Below are 22,922 nucleotides of genomic sequence, written 5' to 3' on the forward strand. Positions count from 1 at the left end.
ACATCTGAGGGGTCTGAATATAAGGTAAGTGACCTTTGGAAATCTGGGCTTTGCAAGCTGGAACCTCACAGACATTTTTTACCTCTACAAATGCCTCCTTACACTCTTTAGACCACACTACTCTAGAAGTTGCTCCTTTTTTGCCAAGGGAGTCAGTAGAATTGTCCAAGTGGAATAAATGGACAACGAATCTGTGTTAAAAATCAGCAAGTCGTATAGATAACCAGACTTGTGTTCTGGTTCAAGGAACCTTGCTTTTCATACATTTGCATACATTTAACCTGTCAGTTACCCAAGTAAGTAGCGCAATTACTTTGTATCATACTTTACTAAGGCACAGTTCTTTGAGTTGACTGTTAATCTTGCTTCCCGCAAGGACAGTCTTTCACCTATTTAGGTGACACCACCATGTTTTTGCATATGACAATGTCTTTCACGTAGGCTGATGCATACGGCTGGTATAGTTGAAACACATGGTCCATCAGCCTTTGGAATAAATGGGTGCTCCATGCTAGAGATGAATCCTTACCTATAAGCAATAATCAATGCATTGCTTTATTTGGGTGACACCTCACCTAGACCACGTGGTATTAATCCAAAAAGTAAATGTTTTTCATGGCTCGATATAATATCCAAGTATAGTTGGTGTTAATCCTGTTTATTTAGCTGTACTACTCCACTAAAACACCTAGGGTAACCGTGAAATGACAGACCCATTATAAAGAAATGCATAAAAATAAATCAATTTATACACTATTTATTAATACAGACACCCCCATTCCTTACCATTTTTTTCAATAATTACCTGTACCAGTCAATATTTGTGTACTGTCTCAAAACTGGATTTTTACTGTTCAAAATACAGATTTAGCCAAATTTATTTTACCTATTGAAAACACAGAAAATTCGATTGAATTGCAAAATTTCACTGAGTTTCCATATGGTTCAATAGCAGTGATAACTCAGGGTATTACATAATATATCACCATAGCACGCCAGTGTGAGCAATAACCCTAACAACATGTGTAAGTAGTCTGTCACTTGCACCATCTCACCATGGGGCCTATTCTAGGAGCCATCATAACCCATTTATCAAGGGTTTTTAGCTTTTATCGGGCAAAAATGGGCGGCGAATGCATTTTTTCGCCATTTTTGCTCAAGTCCAAAATACATCGCCAAGTGAGCGCGACAAGCCGTGATAAGCCTCTTATCGGCAGTTTTGAAATTCGTGCAATTCTAGTAGGTAATAGAGTTGTAGTAGATAATAGTAGTAGATAATTCTTATCGAGGCTCTAGAATGGCGATTTCCTCACAGATTGCTCTCTCCAGAAAAAGATGACGTGAAGCTGGTGTGAAGCTTCTGAGGCGGCTGCGAGTGAGGGACTTAGAAAAAAATGCTTTTTACTTGCATCGGATTGATGCCGGGGGTCTCTGGATCTGATATACATGAATACCAGCACCGGGGCCCCCGGCTCATCACATCGTATTACAGCCAATGGGATTGTCTTCAATCTCATTGGTTCCTGTCCATGTGATATGTCTTATTAGTTTTAAAGGATGTGACATCATCCCTTAAAGTGATGTCACATGCTTTTTAACTAATAGGACATATCACATGGTACAAGAACGAATGAGATTGAAGATAATCCCATTGGCTGTAATACCACGTGATATGAGCCATGTTGTTTTAAGGATGTGACATACCTCCCTTAGAGATGATGTCACATCCTTAAAAAAAAAAAAATAGCCGGTCACATGATACATCGTCCAATCGGATTGGAGCTGTCCCATCTGAGCCTAAAATGTGATGTCACCGGCCCTATTAAAGACCTGTTCCATCTCATTTTAGCTCAAGAAGACTACGAGGCAACTTCCGTTACTGGATTTAACATGGGGTACTTTGGATTACAACTAAAGAAGATAGTAGATTGAAGATTAAAGAATAGAAGAAAAGAATGACAGATTAAGATAGTAGGTGAAAGAAGATGAGAGAGAGAATATTTTTGTACCTGATGCTGATCTTCAAGGAGGATGGAGTCCGCTTGCAGTGTATGACATCGCGGGTCCAGAGTTTCCTTATACACCGGGATTAGGAGGGTGAAGACTTCTAAAAGGTAAAATAAATATTGAATGTATGTAATTGTCTTTTTTCAGGTTTTTTATTGTATTTTTTCTTTTTATGTTTTTGCTTGCCCATTGACTGCTAATGTATTAATCTGTGCCCCTTTAGGGTACAGATAAATATAGTGACATGCAATGCATTTTTTGGCAAATGCTTGTTTTGAATTGATTGTTATTTTTTCTATTTATTTTTATTGTTTTCACTAAATTGTTAGGTATTTGGATGGCTTGTTTTCAGTACATTTTAGGATTTGGTTAGTGGTTTTATTTCTGGAATTGTTTTGTTGGTTAGCTGTATAATTTCTTTCATTGATTTGTTGTCTAGTGTTTTTTCTTTTTCTTTAATTGATTTGTTGGATATGTGTTTATTTAATTGTCTTCTTATGTTTTGGAATAACATAATTTTAATTATTTTGCGGTTTTGGTGATAGATTCCGTTTATCGATGTGTACTTTAGGCTTTTTAGTTATTTTATTGTTCTTTTAATGTTGGGGTGTTTAGGAGCTTGTGTATTTCTTTTATTATTGTGTATTTTTGGCCTTAATGATTTTTATTAGGTTGACCATTGACTGTTATAGTGGCTTATCATGCCCATTTATTTGGGTATGATGAACCACTGTGCCAATCAATGGGTAGAGGGTGGGTATAGTGGTGCCAGGGTGGGTGGTTAGGCCTCCCAGGTGGGTAGCGGGGGACAGGGGTTAACCCCTTAATTACTTTAGTTCCTTTAATTCCTTCTACTTTAATAAACACCGACTCAATGGTCAATATAGATGGACTATAAAGAAGTCTGCGTCCGTTTATTTAGTGCCCGATTTCAATACATCCATATTTTAAATCCCTTTACTTGCCTCACTGCTGATATAGGAGCAGCATTTGACTTAATGACTTTGAGAAAATAGGCTTAGACGGAGCACAGCTCCGGACATGCTGCAGTAGAAATCCAGCAAAAAACAAACCAGACCACTCCAAATAGATGCAAAAAAGGGTAATTTAATGCTAGCTAAACATACAGGGAAAAAAAGGACAAGATCAACGCACCTATGCGTTTCGTACAAGAGTACTTTATCAAGAGTACTTTGCATTTTACACTTTCCCAGCAGTAAAGGTGTGTTAAACCAGATTAAACAATCCACAAGGAAGAAGACACACTGAATGTATTACTAATTAAAGTTACAAAATAAGTGGATATGTGGAAACATTTTGTTTTATTACAGGTAACACCCATCAGCAGACTCATTATAAATAGAAGCAAGATTTCAGGCGTTTACTACAGAACAGCATCTGGACACAAATCAAGCAGGACAACACAGAGATAGCATTACTGCAACAAGATAGGTGAGATTGGGTGCTAATAATTTCCATAAGAGAGGGGTGTCTCCAGCCAGGGAAAGAACGATGAGGATGCAGAGAGACTTTACAGCTCTAGGGAGGCATCTGGAGGTTGTGGTGTCCTTGAAGTTGACTGTATCTTTTTTTCCCAGGTCAGGATGCTGCCCAAGTCGCACATCACACTGCTGCTGGCACTCAGTAAGTACACACATGTACCCGCACGGAGACAGACATGTGGGGTTTGGCACAGTGGGAAGAAGGAGAGAGGGAGAAAGGGCCTAAAAGAGATTCATCTTCCAGAGAAAAGGATGGTGCCAGTCTCAGGAAATTATCATCCCATTAAATGTGTCAGAAGCTGATAAGTTTTCAAACCTGAGGGAACGTTAGATAAGAGATCAAATAAGGATATATAAGATGTTCCGTAAACAATGTGTAACGAAAGTACAGAAAACACACCAGAGGGTATATTATATACAAGTCACCTCACCCTGTCTTAGCCTTTAGAAAAGTACAAACTGTAGTATTTTCATAAAAAATGTTTTGCATGTATGTGTGGCTATGAAGGAAATCTGCAGTTTAAACACTGTGTGTTGCGTTTAAGAAACGTGCAGCAGATAAGATAAGCTCTAAAGTATTTTGTAATACTACTGTAATGTAGTCTTTAGTACTGTATGTCCTGTGCTGTACATCCCTTTCCCCTTTTTACCCACCATAACCTTATTGTATGTCCAGTAAGTGCTGGATATGGCCAGATACAATAAGCCATTTTCTTGCCACCTGATGTCCATTTGCAGGATTTTCATGTGGGGAAATGTAAAAAAAAATCACAATGATACAAATTGCTGGAGGCAGAGACGTATCAACAGAAAAATTGATTACTAGTGTAGTAAAACGTGAGAAGCAGAAACAGGCGCACACAGGTTCAGAGACGGAGAGAGAAAAGTGAGAGGAGCAGCTCTTGGATTGTGATTCTGGGTTAATTTCTATTTTTGTTTCTTACTGTTTATTTAATAAAATGGGACAAACAAACAATGCATTGGCCTGTATTACAGGGAATTTATCTAGTTCTGTTGATGATCCACTATAGAATTTTTGCAGATGTGACCAGTAGAGTATAGAGATTTAAATGCAAACACAACACATGCAGTAGGATATTTGAGAGGGAAAAATCTCCTCCTCGGTACTAGTAGATTAATCCTTGTATATGTTCCTATTTCTTATATTAATCCAGAAAAAACAAACAAAAAGGAACACACATGTTTGGCAGTAAAGATAACTACACATTTTCACATGTTTACTTTTGTTGACCACACAGACAAAATGTAACAAAACAATACTAATATACACCCCAACATTCAATGTTGCGTTAACGCTTAATTTAAAGTGCAGCTTTTCTTTGTTGTAGTTTTTTTTAAAATAGGTTTGAAGCAGGAGGTCTTCGGAGCTGAACTACATTAGTTTTATATTTGTGGATGCCCTGCTTTCAGACATACTTACCTCCTTACGGGGTGCTGATTCCATCTCTGGCTGGGCTACCTGGGATGCACATAATGACAGCTTTAAATGTCCCTCGTCACATTAGGAAGTTGTGATGTAATCTGTTGTGGCTTCCTATTGGCATGCTTGACCAGGACATTAAACACTATAGTTATACAGGCATCCCCCGGTAAGTTTCTCGGGAAGCTGGGAGTCTACGGAGGGAATAGTAACGCAGTTCAGCTAATGAGCCTGCTTCAAGTCTATTAAAAAAATGCACTTGGACTGCTGTTTATAATCTGCTAATTATTAACATAACTAATAATTTCCTGTCTCTCAGTTAATTACAAAATAGGCATCTTACTATAATTCAATATGTAACCCACAGAAATGGAAAGCCTGTTGATGCATTAATGTAAATCCAAATAAACAGCTTCTATATTATAACAGTTAAAGTGTGTAACAGTATTGTGTTGCCCATGAAACAGAGTGCAACTAATGCAAAGCCACAGTCATGTTATACTTTCCCCTAAATGTTAATCTCTCTAGGAGTTCTGTATTACACTCAGACCAGAAATCCTGCAGAGTTTTGGTGCCTCTCACACTTTGCACATATTATTGTGGGTGTGTCCTGTCTTAGACGCTTGTTATACTTCTCTATGTGATACTCTATACAGAATAGAAAAGCCTTAATTTGTAACTACATTTTGTCTCACAGTGCTGCCTCTGACGTTGATGACATCACAAACCTCTGCGCAAAGTAAGAGACACGATACAACTGTTTCAATTACATTTTTTATTTAATTTAAACTTTTTAAACAAAGGTTACAAGTCTTTTTGTTCACAAAACAGCCAAAATGGAAATTAATCCAATTTTTTTTGGTGTTTTGACTCAAGTTTTGTACGGATTTGAAAACCATTCCAAAAATCACCCCAAACTTCCAAACTACTGTAACTTTGAAGTTCGAGAACTTCAGACTTTGAACCTGTTCAATCTCTAGTAACCATCACGTTAAACTTTTCTTCCGTTTGATAGAGATGGTTGAAACCGACAGTACAGACAGATTTAGAAACTTGACAACATTCTCCATAGAAAACCTTACAAGTCTGCATATGTAGTTACTTCCAATGGCTTTGCTATACACTTATTGATGACTGTGAATTTGGCTAATGTGTGTAGACCAGTGTTTTTCAACAGGGATTCCTAGAAATGTATACCAGATACAGTAGATCACATGCGCTATTAGAGAAGGTTTGGGCTCCTCCGAATTTCACATAGGGTTCCTAAACCATAAAAAGGTTGGAAACCACTGGTGTAGATGCATAAATGTGTAAAAAGTCCATGCTCACTTATGAAATTACATTCTCTATTACAAGTTTTTAAGAAAAGATATGCCCCAACATTTGCAAAGAGAAATGGGACTGCTTTGTACATCTCTATTGTTTAAATGTTGGTCTAGTTGTTTAGAAATTTGTCAGAACTGACAAGTCATGTAGAACATCTCTCAGAATGAAAGGATTTACAGTAGGTACTTTGCCTTAAATTTATAGGTATAATGAAGTACTAATGAAGTATAGGTAATAGTGAAGTACTAAGAGGAGTTTTGAGATATGTTTCTTGATACACTGATCAGGAATTGATCACTTTTAGTGCACTTTGAATTCATTTTGCCCTCTTTCCATGCATTAAACACATGGCGTCTGTAAGTGGAATTATAGTACAGTAACTTGCATGATGTATAAAAATGTATGAACATTCTCTTACATGTGGCTCTGATGCTAAAGGAAGCTCACACTGCATGGTATTCACACAATTCACACAATGACCCTCATGTCTTTATTAATGCAATGTTGTTAGCTGCTGTTGTTCATCTCATTCTCCAGTAGGACGACAGAGCATTTCTTCTTTGTATTTAATGTCTTTCTTAATTCTCAACTTTCTTCTTATTTTTCTCTGCAGCACAAGACTGTCGCAGTAATGAAGAGTATTATCCCGAGTGCATGCCTTGCACCAGAAGTTGCCGCAATGAACCTCATGCATGCCCAGAGATCTGTGAACCTGGGTGCGGCTGCAAACCTGGCTATCTCCTGGAATCTAGCAATTCCGCCTTATGCGTCCACCCCACACAATGTATCAACTGCGGCAAGCTGGAAGTTTATGATCCATGCAGTGCTCACTGTGAAGACACTTGTGATAACTACTTGAAACAGAATAGGCCATGTTTAGAATACTGTAAACCGGGATGCAGATGCAAGAAAGGTCTTGTCCGCCAAAATAATAAATGTATTCCAAAATCACAATGCCCTAGGAAAGAATAACAGTAAAGTCGTGGAAGCAGTGATTTTATTGCACATACCGTACAATACGCCTACTAACCTCATCTTATCTGCAATGCTCGAAAGGTGTTTCCCTTGTAGTCATATTGATATGAAATTAATTAGTAAAGATAGTGTGAACTGTCGCATTGCTTCAACCAATTAATAAAAAGGCAGCACGAGTCACAGTAATATATGTATGACTTGATTTTGTGCTTCTAAAACATGCTCAATAAAGTGGGAATCTCTGATTGGACTTTGTATTAAGACTAATTTGTTATTTATTTATCTGTCTTCTTTCTAAATGTGATCTGCTTTTTATAGTACAGGCATACCCCGCTTTAAGGACACTCACTTTAAGTACACTCGCGAGTAAGTACATGTCGCCCAATAGGCAAACGGCAGCTCGCGCATGCACCTGTCAGCACGTCCTGAACAGCAATACCGGCTACCTACCTGTACCGAAGCTGTGCACAAGCGGGGAGACTATAGAGCCTGTTACAAATGCGTTATTTGTCTCGGTTATGCACGTATATGATGATTGCAGTACAGTACATGCATCGATAAGTGGAAAAAGGCAGTGCTTCACTTTAAGTACATTTTCGCTTTACATACATGCTCCGGTCCCATTGCGTATGTTAATGCGGGGTATGCCTGTATATGACTTTGTGCACACTAGAGATGAGCAATCTTTTTTTGTTGGATCTGGATCCGCCGCGGATCGGACGGTTCTTTTGGTCCTCGAATTCCTCGGATCAATCTCAAAAATGCCAATTCGCCTTTTGCTGATTTTTCTGTTATTATTGACAATCCAATCAACGGATTCCGCAATACACTGACGGATTTTTAGAATCCAATCCATGGATTCAACAATCTGAACGCGGGTGGCTGAATATGCGGATTGGATTCTTAAAATCCGTCTGCGGATTGTGGAATCCGTGGATTGATTGTTACCTTTCACCAGCGAGTTGTATCCAATGGCAGTTTTCGATTCATCCGCGCGGAATGAAACTGTGACATCCATGAGCGGATTTTTCACCGCGGAATGGATTTTGTTTGGAAATATTGGGAAATTTCTGGAAACAAATTTGTACTGGTTCACCCATCTCTTGTGCACGCACACTTATCTCCACATTTTGGTTTCCCTGACTGGCTTCACCTACCCTCTTCTCCCTCGTGATTGTTGATTCTCTGGCATGAAATCTCTCTGCCCTCAAAGCCAAAGCTTCCCTCCCAAGCTCGCCTGCAGACTTCTCACATGCGTGTGAGATGGAGGGGTAAATAAGCTTTAGATGCCTGCAAAGTGGATATCAGGATGTATGGAACCTTCTGAGGTAACAGGAAAATCCACAAAAGCAGGAGACCAAAATAACTAAAAACTGATAGGGTTTAATGTTGCACTAATGTAAATAAGACTGGGAAAACAAAATGGAGTCTTCAAAATGTACAGAGATGTACTAAAAATCTATGTTAGCTAGGGGAACAAACAAAAAACAGGGGGGAATAAGTGCCAAGTGACATAACAAGGCAAACTAAGGCAAGCTGCAAGGACTGTAGTGCTTGTAGTGCTAAAAACAATGGTGGCAGGGGACAAACAAAAAGCAAGGGGCAAAGAAGGCTGCTTGTCTTATGGACTGTTCTAGTTCCTACTGAACTTAACTCCTCTTCACGCCCCTACAGGTCTATGTGGAGTACTGTGGGAGGGAATCATGAAAGTACTCCTACTCTTTTGCCTCTCCCTACCGGCAGGTTTTTTGGGGTGTCTAACGTAAAAATTGAAGATTAAGTTGTGAGCATGAATCTGAGTGGCCAACTCCCATGACCATTCCTCTAGTCCATAAGATGACCAATCTACAAAAAAAAAAAAGAAATCCTCCCCTATACTTGGAATCCCAGATGTTCTGAAACTCATACTTCAGAGTAGTGTCTAAGACCTCTGGTGCGGGGGTATCTGTGAACGTTTATCAGAACGTATATCAAAAACCAATATACTTTCACCTTGCTCTTCTAATATATAATAAACATTATGTATATATCTATGGACACAAAAAAAAGACTAACAAGATCCCTTGTAACATCACTCTAATATATATATATATATGTATAAGTATATATAGAATAAGGGAACAGCTGACACAACAATACTTAACAAACAGGCTGGTGCATGTCCTATAAAGATAAACATGGAAAAGCAGTTCACCCCAGCAGGAAGCAAACAAAAGACAGCACTCAAGGTAAGTGAAAAAAAACCCTGTAATCAGTAGAAATACAGCACAAGCATGACCAACGTTTCGGCCCTGTGCAGGACCTTCCTCAGGGTGGTAGTGCTAGAGACTACTGGCCGTGGAAACCTTATATACCCCCATAACCCCACCCAATGGATCCAATCAGAGTCGCTGATTGGCTGTGAAAAAAGTCCCATGATCCATCCCAATTGGAGCCTGCTGTCGCGCTAAACAGCTGTCAGTAGATCAGCTGCGAGTGTCAACACCATCAACCAGTGCGCGCTGTTTAGCGCAACAGCAGGCTCCAATTGGGATGGATCATGGGACTTTTTTCATAGCCAATCAGCGACTCTGATTGGATCCATTGGGTGGGGTTATGGGGGTATATAAGGTGTCCACAGCCACTTGAGTGCTGTCTTTTGTTTGCTTCATGCTGGGGTGAACTGCTTTTCCATACTGTATATATATAATGTTTATTAGCAACAGAAACATTTTGAGTATCAAAAACAGGCAGCACTGCCTTTGGAACCATACAGATCTCTACCTGGCCACTTGATTTCTTTGTTCCAGGTTAGAGGCTTACATTTGCTAAATATCTACTGGCTCTGGGAAAAATATATTGTGAAATACTGTATATTCAGACAAAAATCAGTTTCCTTCTTTGATCATGCTGAATTACGTTAATTGTGAACAGCAAATTGTAAAATTTGAGCTCAAACTGTACAGATAAAAAGGACTTATATCACTATCTGAAAGATCACTATTTTCATCCTCTTCATCAATTTCATCTTCTGATAAATCAAAATATTCTGAAGAACCTACTGTAGCTTCCTGAGTTGTTTCCTTCTATATCGCTCTCTTTATTCTCTTGCCCTTCAATGTGACTCATGCATGATTTCTCCTTCTGTGCATAAATCCTGCTGCAAGGGATATTCGCGCTAGGTTCTACATAAATTTGACAATCAAAAAAACAAGAAGGGTGCAGGAATTTGGCTTTCATTTGATAGAAAACGCCTTCAAAACATTGATTTGTCCCTGGTAATGAATCATCAACGGCACAGGTACGGTGGATTTCTGAAACTCAAGAACAAAGATGACAGCTTGATTAATCATTTGTTTCTAGGGTGGTTTTGCAAAACACTGATCTCTGCAAATTGGGGATGACAACTTCACAGAACTTGTCTCCCAGTCAACAGTTGGGTTATATTCCTTCAACCCGGGAATTCCTAGGATAACAATGAAGTGTGGCGCATCAATTACTTGAAACTGTGGAATCTTTGAATGTCCATTACTGCAGGAGTATGCCTCTTAAGAAAAACTGAAGTAAGTATTGACCCATCAACTGCTCTGACCATGTCTTCCTGTTTCTTGTGATGCTTTGGTATCCCCAAAATTTTAGCAAAGCATAAGTCCAAAAAGTTCCCAGTCGCTCCAGAATTGATCACAATGGAAACATACTGTAAAGGGGTCATGGTCTTCATACTGTTTAAAAGCTGGATGGTTCAAGTGTGCCACAGCCACCTTTAATGTGTTAGCTGAGTTTTTGGTTTCTTAACGTTCGGCAGCGCAACTCATTTTACCACTGAGTTAAAGTTCTTTTTTAAGTTCTTGGGTTTCCTAGGACATTCCCACACATAATGCGCTAGTTTCCATAAAATAAACATAAATCCTGCTTTCACTTTTTTTCCTTGGAAAGTGGTCGTCAGCTTCCCCCAAGTTGCATGGGTTCAGGTGAAGGTTCCCTTATATGACCAACATTGTCTTCATAGTATACTTAAATGATTTGCATAGGCGCCACAATCCCTTAGTAATCAACAGTGTGTGTAACAAAATAATAATACAAATAGGTGCAGGAAAATAATGAGAAATACAATATAAAAAAATATTATATAAAAAAATATAAATAAAAAAATAATTAAAAAAAAAAAATATATATATATATATATGAGTTGTAGCCCAATAGGATGCCTCTCAACCTTACCAAGGAAATGTGCTAAGATTTCCCACAGATACACTATTTGTTTGGGGTGGGAAGGGAGCGATCCAATCGGGTACACTTCATATGAAAAGCGTGAAAAGGCAATGGTAGTGCAATATATAATGTTGCTTAAAAAAATAATAAAAACGTCTTATCTTCAAAGGAGTGAGTGAATATAAAAATGAAAAGTAATGTTAATAGTAAAGTACAACCAGGAGGTGTGTAGATAGTAGTTCTTCCTTTCAGAGGTTGTGGTGGGACCACTCTGCTTTCACACCAGGAGACTAATCCAGATATTCAGCTCCCAACAGGGTATATGTAAAAACAGAAGACACAGAACGGCCCAATAGTGCAGGTTGCAATACACTGGATTTATAACATGAAGAGGTAAGAGATGTACTCACACTAAGTACAAAGGTTCTGTACATGTAATGGTTTCTTTGGTCACACGCCACTACCGGCGGCACAGCTAGTAGCAGAGGAGAAGACTCGGGAGCACACATCGCTACGACTGCAAGCAGTAAATTGCCAAAGAAACCATTACATGTACAGAACCTTTGTACTTAGTGTGAGTACATCTCTTACCTCTTCATGTTATAAATCCAGTGTATTGCAACCTGCACTATTGGGCCGTTCTGTGTCTTCTGTTTTTACATATACCCTGTTGGGAGCTGAATATCTGGATTAGTCTCCTGGTGTGAAAGCAGAGTGGTCCCACCACAACCTCTGAAAGGAAGAACTACTATCTACACACCTCCTGGTTGTACTTTACTATTAACATTACTTTTCATTTTTATATTCACTCACTCCTTTGAAGATAAGACGTTTTTTTTTTTTTTTAAGCAACATTATATATTGCACTACCATTGCCTTTTCACGCTTTTCATATGAAGTGTACCCGATTGGATCGCTCCCTTCCCACCCCAAACAAATAGTGCAACATTGTCTTCATGTCAGAATCAATCTATGTTTTCATAAATAGTTCTGGCGTTCTTCCTCCGTCTTTCTCTCTTACGATCTGTTAACCAGTGTGCCAATTGAAGAACTAAGGCCACTAACTCTGAGTATGTAGCGGGTTTAGGTACAACCTGGGGAAAAATATCTTTGATCTCATCTCTGAGGCTAATATAAAACAGGGAAGCCCTTTTGTCCTCTGGCCAAGAGGATTTTAGCAGTAGACGATTGAACTGGGTAAGATATGCTGAAATGTCCTTGTTGCCCTGCCGAAGCTCCAGGAGCTGGTTATCAACTTGATAAAGTGATTGGTGCACGAAACATGTAGGAGGGTTTTTGTACCTCCATTCCTCTTTTATGGATCAATAAAGTATATTTTTAACTAGCTTTTGACTCACTCTCTTTGCTGTGCGCCTTCACCTCTATGGATGCGGATTTGAAAGCATTACCTGAGCCTGCAAACTATCCATTCTAGTAGTTAACCCTATCATAGTTACTATGAACTCTGACAAATCTCCCCATACAGTATGTTTTGGCTAGATTAAAAAGCAGTATTCCAGTGGTATCCATAATTTGGGTTTATCAATCTATCAGGATTTATGGAACCCTCAGAGGTAACCTGAAAACCCACAATAGATATGAGACCGAAATAAGTTAAAACTATAAAAGAAAAAGTTACACTAAAGTCAATAAGACTAGGAAAACAAAATGGAGTCTGCAAGGTGTGCAGAGCTACAGTACACTAAAAAGCTATGGTAGCTAGGGGAACAAACAAAAAGAATGGGGCAGTAAAAGCTAAGGGAAACAAAATAAAAAAACTACAGTTAGCTGCTGTGCTCCATGCAAAAGCAATGGTAGCAGGGGACAAACAAAAAGCAGGGGGCAAGTAGAGCAAAGGGAATGACAAGACAAGAAGAATGTACATTTAGATCTGCAGAACTAAAAGCCATGATGAAATAGAACATACATTTCCATACCGGGGCCTGTATCTCGGGAAGCAGGGGTTTCCCGGACCTGAAATTAATGCAGCTCAGCTGCGGAGACCCCTGCTCCCGTACACTAGAATTCAAGTTTACATAAAAACAGTGTGATTGCCTGTGCGAGCAGTGCAGGGAGAGGCGGCTCTCTCTGTGCAGCTCAGATTGCGAGAAGATCGCAGGGGGAGAACTAAGAAAAAATCTGAGATCACATTGATGCTACTCTGAGCGGTATTGGCATTTTCCTACTTCACAGTTATAGATGGTTTCAGATGCTTTCTGAATAAGTGATAACACAAATGAAAAACCGTTTGATACGAACATGCCAAACTGTTTGATATGGCAGCAAAGTTATAAAAGCTACTAGAATAGGTCCCAAAGAGTCAGAAGAATTTCAAAATAATGTATTTGCTTCCTTGTCTTTCACTTGCAACCAGTTCAGATGGATTATGATTCACAGTATAATTAATGGCTTAGAAGCATGTCTGCATAACATGAGATTCTTCTCACTAGAAGCCCTTCCTCTTTCGTGGTACAGTCAAAGATTGAGTCAACATTGTATAAACCCCGCCTGTGATAATGTCATAAAGAAAGAGTTTACCCATAGGCTCCGTTTCAGACAAACCTGATTGTTGTTTACCATACGACACTGAAAGAGCAGCTCCTACTGCCAGCCAGTGTCAAAAAACACCGCGGAAAACAAGGTACGTAAAGAACCAATTATAATCTCTAAAAATATCAAGCGTCTATGAGGTGTACTGTAGATTGTAGATAATTAATTCTGTAAATGTAGGTTTTCCTAATAGTCCTTGGCAGCAAGCGTGTGATACTGTATGACTGATTTTGGTTAAAGCCTGCAATTGCAACTGGTGACTTTGTAGTCTCTTTATTTAACGACATGCTAATAACGAATTGATTGCAGGAAAGGATACATTATAGAATTGCAAACCGTGTATTGGTTTCAAATTGTGACAAAATCTAGATATAAGGAAATAGAAACACCAAGGCAAAGTATTCTTTAACCGCAGTGTCCCCGTTCATACATTGTTGTCATTGAGACAAGCAACTTATAATGTAATTATATACTCCTCATAGTCATCCTTAAACGTATGCAGTATACTGTAAATAGAACAGACCAAGGGGGTTATGCACAAAGCAGTGATAAGTGTTTTTAAGTGAGATAAATGCCTTTATTTCTCAATATTGCGTGCAGCGCAATTCACAAAGCAGTGATAACACTGCAGTATCGCGCTTAAAAGGCTTTTCATCATCACAACACAGTCATTGCTAAAAAAATTGCACCATAAATTGCACCATAAAGCATTTATCTCACTTAAAAACACTTACTGTATCACTGCTTTGTGCATAACCCCCCCAAGACCTATGGTGTTAAAGTCATATCTTATACTTCAATTATGTATTCTATGCTTCAATGTGTAATCTCGGTTCATTTCCACAATATTGCTGACAGAAATATATTTATTGTTTTCTAGAGAAGGAAAGAATGCTGAGAGTTAGCACTGCACTCTTCATCTTTGCTCTGGGTGAGTAGACACTTACTTTGAAACCACTTCGTTTATGGAATGGCCTTAATTTCTAATGACCACTTTATGTTATCTAACACGCACTAACATCCACCCCCCCCAAAAAAACGAAAAAGATCCAGCGGTGCGGCTAAAACATACCCCACCCTCAGGCATTCATCATCCCACAAAGACTAGCCACTTTACATTTTGTTTCAATGTATTCCTCTGGATTGTAAATTATCACGGGCAGGGTCCTCGTTACCTTCTGCATCTTTTTGACCTTGTTTGTCCTTATTTGTATGTCATTCTGTTTATGTAATATACATCACTCTATGCCTAGAGATGGGTGCATTTCTCTAGCGGATATGGATCCCCGGCGGATCAGCCGTTTCCTTGGGTCCATGGATTCCTGTGGATTCCACAATCCGTCGACGGATTTTTAAGAATCCACCAACGGATTTCTGAATCTGTGGATTGGATACTACAAATCCGTCAACGGATTGTATTCAATCGTGTTTTTTTTTTTTTATGAATCCGTGCGGATTAAAACCGAGCAAATCTGATGGCGAATTTTACACCGCAAAAAAAGATTTTGAGGGTAAATGCCAGAAAATCCAGGAAATGTATTTGGTCTGATTTGCCCATCTGTATCTTCTCCCCCTTTGTACCGCACTGCGGAATACGTTGAACCTTTACAAATAAACGATAATAAAAAAATAATAATAATTCCACATCAGAAAACTGTTAGCTCCAACTAGACAAGAATAAGACCATGAAAAATCAATCACCATAAAGAATAAAGAAATCATATCAATGCTTCTGAGGGCAGAAATACAATAAATGAAAGGGTTAAGATTTTAATGTTTAGTCACCCCCTAGCTGCCACCTGACACTGCAACCCATCGATAGGGGGTTACATTAATTGCAGTATATGCTAAAGCTTTGTGATTGGTTGAAATCCTGGGTATTAATCACATAGGAGAGCTCATAAATATTAACAAGTAACAGCTACTATCATTAAAATGAATGTTAATAAAATACCAATTAACTAAAACAAATGCAGTTTATCATACTCATAATCCCCAGAGAACAGGGCATTAACTGACCATTACTAATAACCCTGGTTGAGTTACACGCCATTGCTTTGCATCACACATCATTTTAGCTGGCCGGTGCATGAATGGGCGATTCTTATTTGGTGGAGATGACTATTTTGTTATGCATAAGTGAGGCAAATGGAATACATGCTTACGTGGTGTATGTATCGTGTCACAGAAAAACGTGGTTAGACTGAAATTCTTGCATGCATATTACTCACCACATTGTTAACTAAGGTAAGCAGAACAAAATGCTGTATGTGTGAGGAAAATTCGCAAGCATCTCGCAAACACCCTGCAGAATAGTCCATAGATACTGTAATAGCCCATCGGATTAACACAGCGGGGGTCCCATCCAAATGCAGGGACCCCTCTGTGTTAAACCGATGGGCCATTACACATCTATGGACTATGCTGAGAATTTTCCCCGACATGTTCATGGAATTCCTCAGAATCTGGGCCAAAACCGACAGTTGCATCTGTAGGTTTTTCTCAAACCACATAATTAAAATGTCGTCGTCCCCTCCCTTAGCATCGGTTCAATAACAATAAAATATGTTTTGGAATTTGATACAGTAGAGAGGCGCAGTATACAAAATTGGTTAAAATATTACAGAATCACAGTAAGCAAAGAAAAGTAATGACCACAAAAAAACAATAAAAAAATGTCTACAGGATCTGTGCGCACCTGAGATCCTCGAAGTAGAGATGGGTGAACTTGTCTGATTCCATTCTATGGATTTTCCCTGGCTTTCCTGACCAAATCCGATCCATTGGTTTTCTTCATCTTTAGTCCCCCTAGATTCTTCAAAAACCCTCATTTTGGTATTGGTCACAATGATTTTAAAGAATCTGTAGACGAATTCAATTGAAATCCAATCCTGCGGAACGTTTTTACATTAATCCATTCAGCGGATTCAAAACAATTCAAAACAGGAGGTAGAAAAACTGCCACTCTCACTTTCTTCCGAAATAATGTATAAATGTATGTTCTATTGTACTACAGCAGTAGCAGCCCAACCCACAACCTGCCTACAACACACTGGCTTAAAATTTAGGCTTCACCCCTATTTTATATTTCTCGCACCATAATAATTCCATTGATGGATTCGAATTCCATTTGCAGGTTCGGAATTGGAATCCGTCAGATGGATTTTAAATAATAAGGTAAAAAAATTAATCTGCCTTATTTAAACTTATCCGCGGAATTCAGCGGAGGAAAGGAACTGTACAATCAGTGGCACACTCAAATTACGGCAAAAATGTCACCGATCTCTAACCAGAAGCCTGCACACACTTATTTATTTATTTTGAAAAATATCCTTGGACTGTTGAAATACATTTTTACCGTATTAGTCAACGTACCAAATAACGTGATTTTCTTTCTCTCTTCATTCTAGCGTTGTCCTTTCTTTCTGCGGATGGACAATTACCCAAGGGACAAACAGGTAAGTTAGATACAAGTTGGAAAACTTGAGCAGACAGAGCAAGTTGTGTTTCTTGGGACAATTTCTTAGTTGCAGAAGGAACACGCTGTACAAGACAGAGATGGTGTCGTTTAAAGGGATTTCTGGATAAATACAAAGGCTTCTTATGAAAGTGAAAATACAATGTTGTGCTCAATGAGTGATCATAACACAATAGGGTATTCAATTGTAAAAAAAAGTTAATAAAGATCTTATTTAGTCAGGGAATCTAGACACATACAGGCATACCCCACATTAACGTACGCAATGGGTCCAGAGCATGTATGTAAAGCGAAAATGTACTTAAAGTAAAGCATTAACTTTTCCCCACTTATCGATGCATGTACTGTACTGTAATCATCATATACGTGCATAACTAATGTAAATAATGCATTTGTAACAGGCTTTATAGTCTGAGAAACAAGGAAAGAATCCCACAAGATGCACTCACTGGGGGTAGAGCTCAAAATAAATAAATTTTATTAATGATAACAAGAAAAACAATCTAATTAAAACCTGGTATCTTTGCGCATGTTAGGCACAGCGGAGTATGGAATGCTTAATGTAAGTCTATGCCTGGGTATAAACACTATATGAGTGATCCAGGATACGGACTAATGGCTAGTTCATAGCCTGGTGGTGTTAATGATAATATAGAAGGTGACCAGTTGGTAATATATATAACTCCAACAATAGTCACAGTAACATAAGGTCATATATGGGGTAAAAGTACCAGGCACAATGTTTATGTACTGCTGTCCCTAATTACCCTGCAGTGTTGGTGTACAAATAGTACCAAGTGTCTGCTCATAGAAGGGTGTCCTGCTCTGCTGCATGTGGGTATAGCCGGGCTAAACGATTGTCCCTGTTGATCATGAATGTTTAGACAAACAGTAATAGTTGTTTAGCAACCTTTCAAAGTCAGAGGTAGTGAGTTAATCACTCCCCATGACTCAGGGTGCATAACAAATAGTGCCACGGGTTAAACAACTGTCCCATTTGACCATGAATATCAAACACCAAGCACAATGTTCATATATTATTATCCCTGATTACACTGTAGTTATGGTGTTGCTATACAGGTTATGACAAGTGTTTGCTCGTGGAACGGCTTTGTGCTCTGCTGCATGTGAGTATATAAGGGGTTAACTGATTGTCCCACTTAATAATGGATGCTAAACAAACTGTAGTGATCGCTTAGGCAGCCTTCTGGAGTCAGAGGCAGTGATTCATTTACTCCCCATAGCCCAGAGTGTGTATCAAATAGTGCCAGGGGTTAAACAGTTAACCTACTTGGCCATAGATACCAGACAGGCAGTAGTGATCGTTTAACAGCTTTCCGGAGTCAGAGGCTGTAAATCATTCAGCCCCCAGGCTGCAGAATGTATGTCGGAGGAGTACCTGAATCGCGGAGTGCAGGGATTTCTAGTCAAATGAACACGGAAGCAGTCCTAGCTAGTGGGATCCACAACTGGCCCACATCATTATTAGCTAAACGCTCTCCACGCTGTGAACCGGACTGACCACATTACTACCTAGTTGGTCGCGCTGCTGACGTCACATGGGACGTCTCACCCGACAAATGTTTCGTTCCTGACTATGGAACTTCTTCGGGGGAAGAAGTTCCATAGTCAGGAACGAAACACGTAGCGCGACCAACTAGGTAGTAGTGTGGTCAGTCCGGTTCAGAGAGAGAGACAACTGACAGAATAGAAAAGGAAAAGTGGTGTGGTCACATACTGCTGACGTTCGAGAGTATAGAAGTCCATATTGTTATGCAATAAAGCACCTGGAGGCTAACAGTGAGGTGCAGCTGAAGCTTAAAAGAAGACATGAAATACAACCTAGTATCTAGAGACTGCTACATGCAGTATACAATGAAACCCAGGGAAATGGGGTACAGCTCCCCAAAAAACAGGAAAGACTAAAAATAGACATGCTTTTGAGGAAAGATGGCATACAGTAAGTAATTATTGCACATAGACTCTACCGATCTTTCTGTGCCTCCCGTGCATGGGACCCCAAACTGAGAGATTTCCCTCTGTGGGTTGATGCTCCAGTCAGGATTGTGCAGCTTCGCCCGACAGTTAGTCTGGCTACATCTGTATCAATTGTGTTGCATTAACATTGTGTAAAGGGTTAATTATTTACTATTTAATTGTTTAAAAGCTACATCACGTGACAAACTTGTTGTTGGATTTTATACATTTCCTGCTATACTATAAGAGTATTGTAGAAAATGTTAATGCACCAGAGACAATATATGCCCCTCTTTTTTTTCTGCCATTCTCACCCTTTTAACCTTAGGCCCTGGCTAAACTGCACACACGTATGCTGCGCTCCTGCACTCGCTCCTCTGAATGCCACGATAGGAAATCTCACACTCTCGCAGACTTCCTTGACCACAAATGTATCTTATCCTGTTTCAATTCTGCCCTCTCCCGGGCTATACAAGCATACTTTTCATCCCTTATTAACAGGGCTTGACAAAGTAGAGACAAACAGGCGCTCGGCCGGAGAACAAAATCACTCGCCAAGAAACCCCCTACCTGTCTTAGTTGGATGGCAGCAGAAGGACTGACCGAGCGGAAGAAGAAGCTGTAGGCTTGAGAAGGCGATCACTTGGTCAGCAGGAGATGTTTGAAGGCAAGGGGTGGGATGTGGCGGTGGCGGCGGTGGCGGAAGCAGCGGGAACTTGTTCATATCCATGTGAGAGACTGCAGGAGAAAAGCCGGACAGGTGTGCGCCCCCTGTGGTCCGATCTGGAAGCCTTCAGTAAAGTCACTGATATGTACATGGATATGGACACTTTCCTGCTGCTTGCCCCGCCCGCCTTTAGCCTTCAAACACCTCCTGCTGCGCTGCTGACCAAATTATCACCTTCTTCAGCCGACAGCTTCTCTTCTGCTTGGTATGGAGTCAGTCCTGCCTCCGCCTCTCCAGCTCACAAAATCCAATTGCCCAGGCAAGGGGGTGAGTGGATGTGTCGAGCACTGCTTATTAACACTCACAAGTCTAACCCACACCACCTCTTCTCTGTCGTTGGGTCTCTACTCAGACCACCGTCTGTTACCTGTTTTTCTTCTTCCAATTCACCTCAGGCCTTTGCTGACAAAGGTGGATCATTCGTCAAGACATCCCCTTTGAACATGTATCCTCATATTCTATACCTCCTCTTTCTAACTCAACTCCTGCCTTTCTCGACTGTTTTCCCTCCTTACGCTGCTGATCTCCTCTTCTCCCTCTACTACTTGCCCATTCCCCCCATCTCCTCAAACCTCTTGCTTCAACAGTAATCTAATCCCTACACTCACAAATATTTTCAACTCCTACCTCCAGTCTGGCACCATTTCCACCTCCTTCCAGCACGTAAGCATTGTACCCTTACTCAAAAACAGCAAGTTTCACCCTTAACCGTCTCTCTAACTATCGCCTTGTCTCCCTCCTGTATTTTGCTTCTAAACTTCTTAAACACCCTGTATTCTCTTGCTTACTACATTTTCTCACCCCCTATTTTCTCCTAGATCCTCTACAATCCAGTTTCAGCACTGCTCACTCCACTGAAAGAGCCCTCACCAAAATAACGAATGACCTACATGCTGTCAAAGACAAAGGTCATTACATTCTGCTCATATTAATCAACTTCTTCTCATCCTTAGATACACATTCTCCATTCTCTTGGTATCCGTAACAGAGCTCTATTCTGCATTTCCTCTTACCTCTCTCATTGTACCTGCTGTGTCTAATTTACTACCACCTCATTATTTTCTATCAATCTCTCTGTGGTTGTAGCTCTGTCCTGGGACCTCTTCTATTTTTTCTTTACACACTAGTTCTTGGTGACTTTATCACATCTCTTGGGTTTAAATATTACCTCTATGCTGATGACACACAAATTTACGTTTCAACCCTGATCTTACACCTGCTTTACTGACCAACGTCTTTGAATATCTCTTCAGTATATCACCCTGGATGGCCATCTGGCATCCGTCGACTCAAACTTAACATGTTAAAGATAGAGCTACTCCCTCCGAAACTTGACCCTACTTCCCTCTTCTACATTACTGTTGGCAGCACTTTCATACACCCAGTATCACATGCACACTGCCTAGAGGTCACATTTGACTCATATTGTAGCTAAAACCTGTAATCTTTACCTCTGTAACTTTGCAAACAAACGCCCTTTCCTCTGTCACTCTACCGCTAAAAATGAATACAAGCCCTCATTCACTCCCATCTCGACTATTGTAACATTCTTCTGCCTGGGCTTCCTGCCACTCACCTGTCTCCCCTACAAGCTATCAAAATCTCTGCTGCTAGAATCACTTTACTCTCTTCTAAATCTCTCTCAACATCCTATTATGTGTTATATTTATATCTCACATGTATTAATGCTATGAAGCACTATGTACATGGATGGTGCTATATAAATAAAAATATACATTGATACATAAAATATATGGATAAGAAAAGATGGCAACACATGCAAGAAAATAAGTTTACTTTATTAATACACCTTATGTTTATCATTGTTTCACATAGCCACCCCCTTTAGAGCTTGCAAGTTGGACAAAGACAAAATCATTTCCCTTACTACACTGAATGGCCACTGTAAATTATGCCTTTTCATTTTAATGTAAAAATGCTTAATTTGCAGTATAGATGTTACTGCTGGTTATAGACTGCTTGCCAAGGAAAATCTGTGAGCATCTGGCAGTAACTCATGAGATGATCCATAGCAGGCTGTAATGGCCCATCGGATTAACACAGCGGGGGTCCCTGCATTTGAATGGGACTCACAGCCCGGTAGGATTTACACAGTGTGAGTCCCATTCAAATGCAGGGATCCCCGCTGCTTTAATCCAATGGGCCATTAGGTTGGGTTTAAGGGCAGAACTCTCAAGTCAGGCAGTCTACAACCGGCAGCTGCAGCGGTATATCTTTATCTATGCACATTATTTAGACTTACTTCACTATTCTCAGTCACGTGTATAACTATGTTATCAGTGTTTAAAGATGCACTATGTTGAGTACAAACCAAAGATGTGAAATACCACACATAGCTGATGCGTTATGCCATTTCTATAACCATTTTCATTTCCTTTTTTCCATAGCAAAACGCTGCTTTCTACCATACCAGTTTTGGAACGATTGTGCAAGTGCCTGTCCGGCGAATTGTGCAAACATTAATAATCCAGGGGCATTCTGTACACTGAACTGCGTGTCTGGCTGCTCTTGCCGCAGTCCTTACGTCTTTGTCTCTGGCAAAACAGGTGCCTGTGTTCTCCCAAAGGCCTGCCCAACAAAATACATTAAAGCTTAAGACACAGGAACCCTCAGCTATCATGGAAGGAGTAGAAACCCACGTACTATAATCATATATGTTTCTTTCAAGCACTTCCAGATGTAGTAAGAGTAACTGTTTTCGGCACCTTGGGAAAGCACAACACTGTG

At 39.8% G+C, this 22,922-nt stretch overlaps 1 protein-coding gene and 1 long non-coding RNA gene across 3 annotated transcripts; one reads left to right on the forward strand and one right to left on the reverse strand.

Annotated features, from left to right (window-relative positions):
- The first annotated feature begins 2,099 nt into the window (after positions 1 to 2,099).
- On the forward strand, positions 2,100 to 7,505 carry LOC142497841 (serine protease inhibitor swm-1-like). 2 transcript variants are annotated; one of them, XR_012802338.1, is made up of 4 exons: positions 2,100 to 2,114; positions 3,339 to 3,459; positions 3,606 to 3,651; positions 5,648 to 5,690. XR_012802338.1 is itself a non-coding variant. In XM_075606207.1 (4 exons), the coding sequence occupies exons 2-4, from the start codon at positions 3,612 to 3,614 to the stop codon at positions 7,246 to 7,248; spliced, it is 441 nt and encodes a 146-aa protein (XP_075462322.1). In that variant the 5' UTR covers positions 3,332 to 3,459; positions 3,606 to 3,611; the 3' UTR covers positions 7,249 to 7,505. The 2 variants fall into 2 exon arrangements, 1 of the variants encoding a protein (XP_075462322.1); XM_075606207.1 differs by lacking the exon at positions 2,100 to 2,114 and adding an exon at positions 6,890 to 7,505 and having other exon boundaries at positions 3,332 to 3,459; positions 5,648 to 5,689.
- LOC142497842 (uncharacterized) lies at positions 3,125 to 17,526 on the reverse strand. Its single transcript, XR_012802339.1, has 3 exons — positions 17,368 to 17,526; positions 16,691 to 16,883; positions 3,125 to 3,825 (listed from the first exon to the last, which is right to left on the reverse strand). It is a non-coding gene; the product is annotated as an uncharacterized LOC142497842 (long non-coding RNA).
- Positions 17,527 to 22,922: the final 5,396 nt, after the last annotated feature.

The sequence above is a fragment of the Ascaphus truei genome, chromosome 6 (genome assembly GCF_040206685.1).
Source record: "Ascaphus truei isolate aAscTru1 chromosome 6, aAscTru1.hap1, whole genome shotgun sequence".
NCBI lineage: Eukaryota > Metazoa > Chordata > Amphibia > Anura > Ascaphidae > Ascaphus > Ascaphus truei.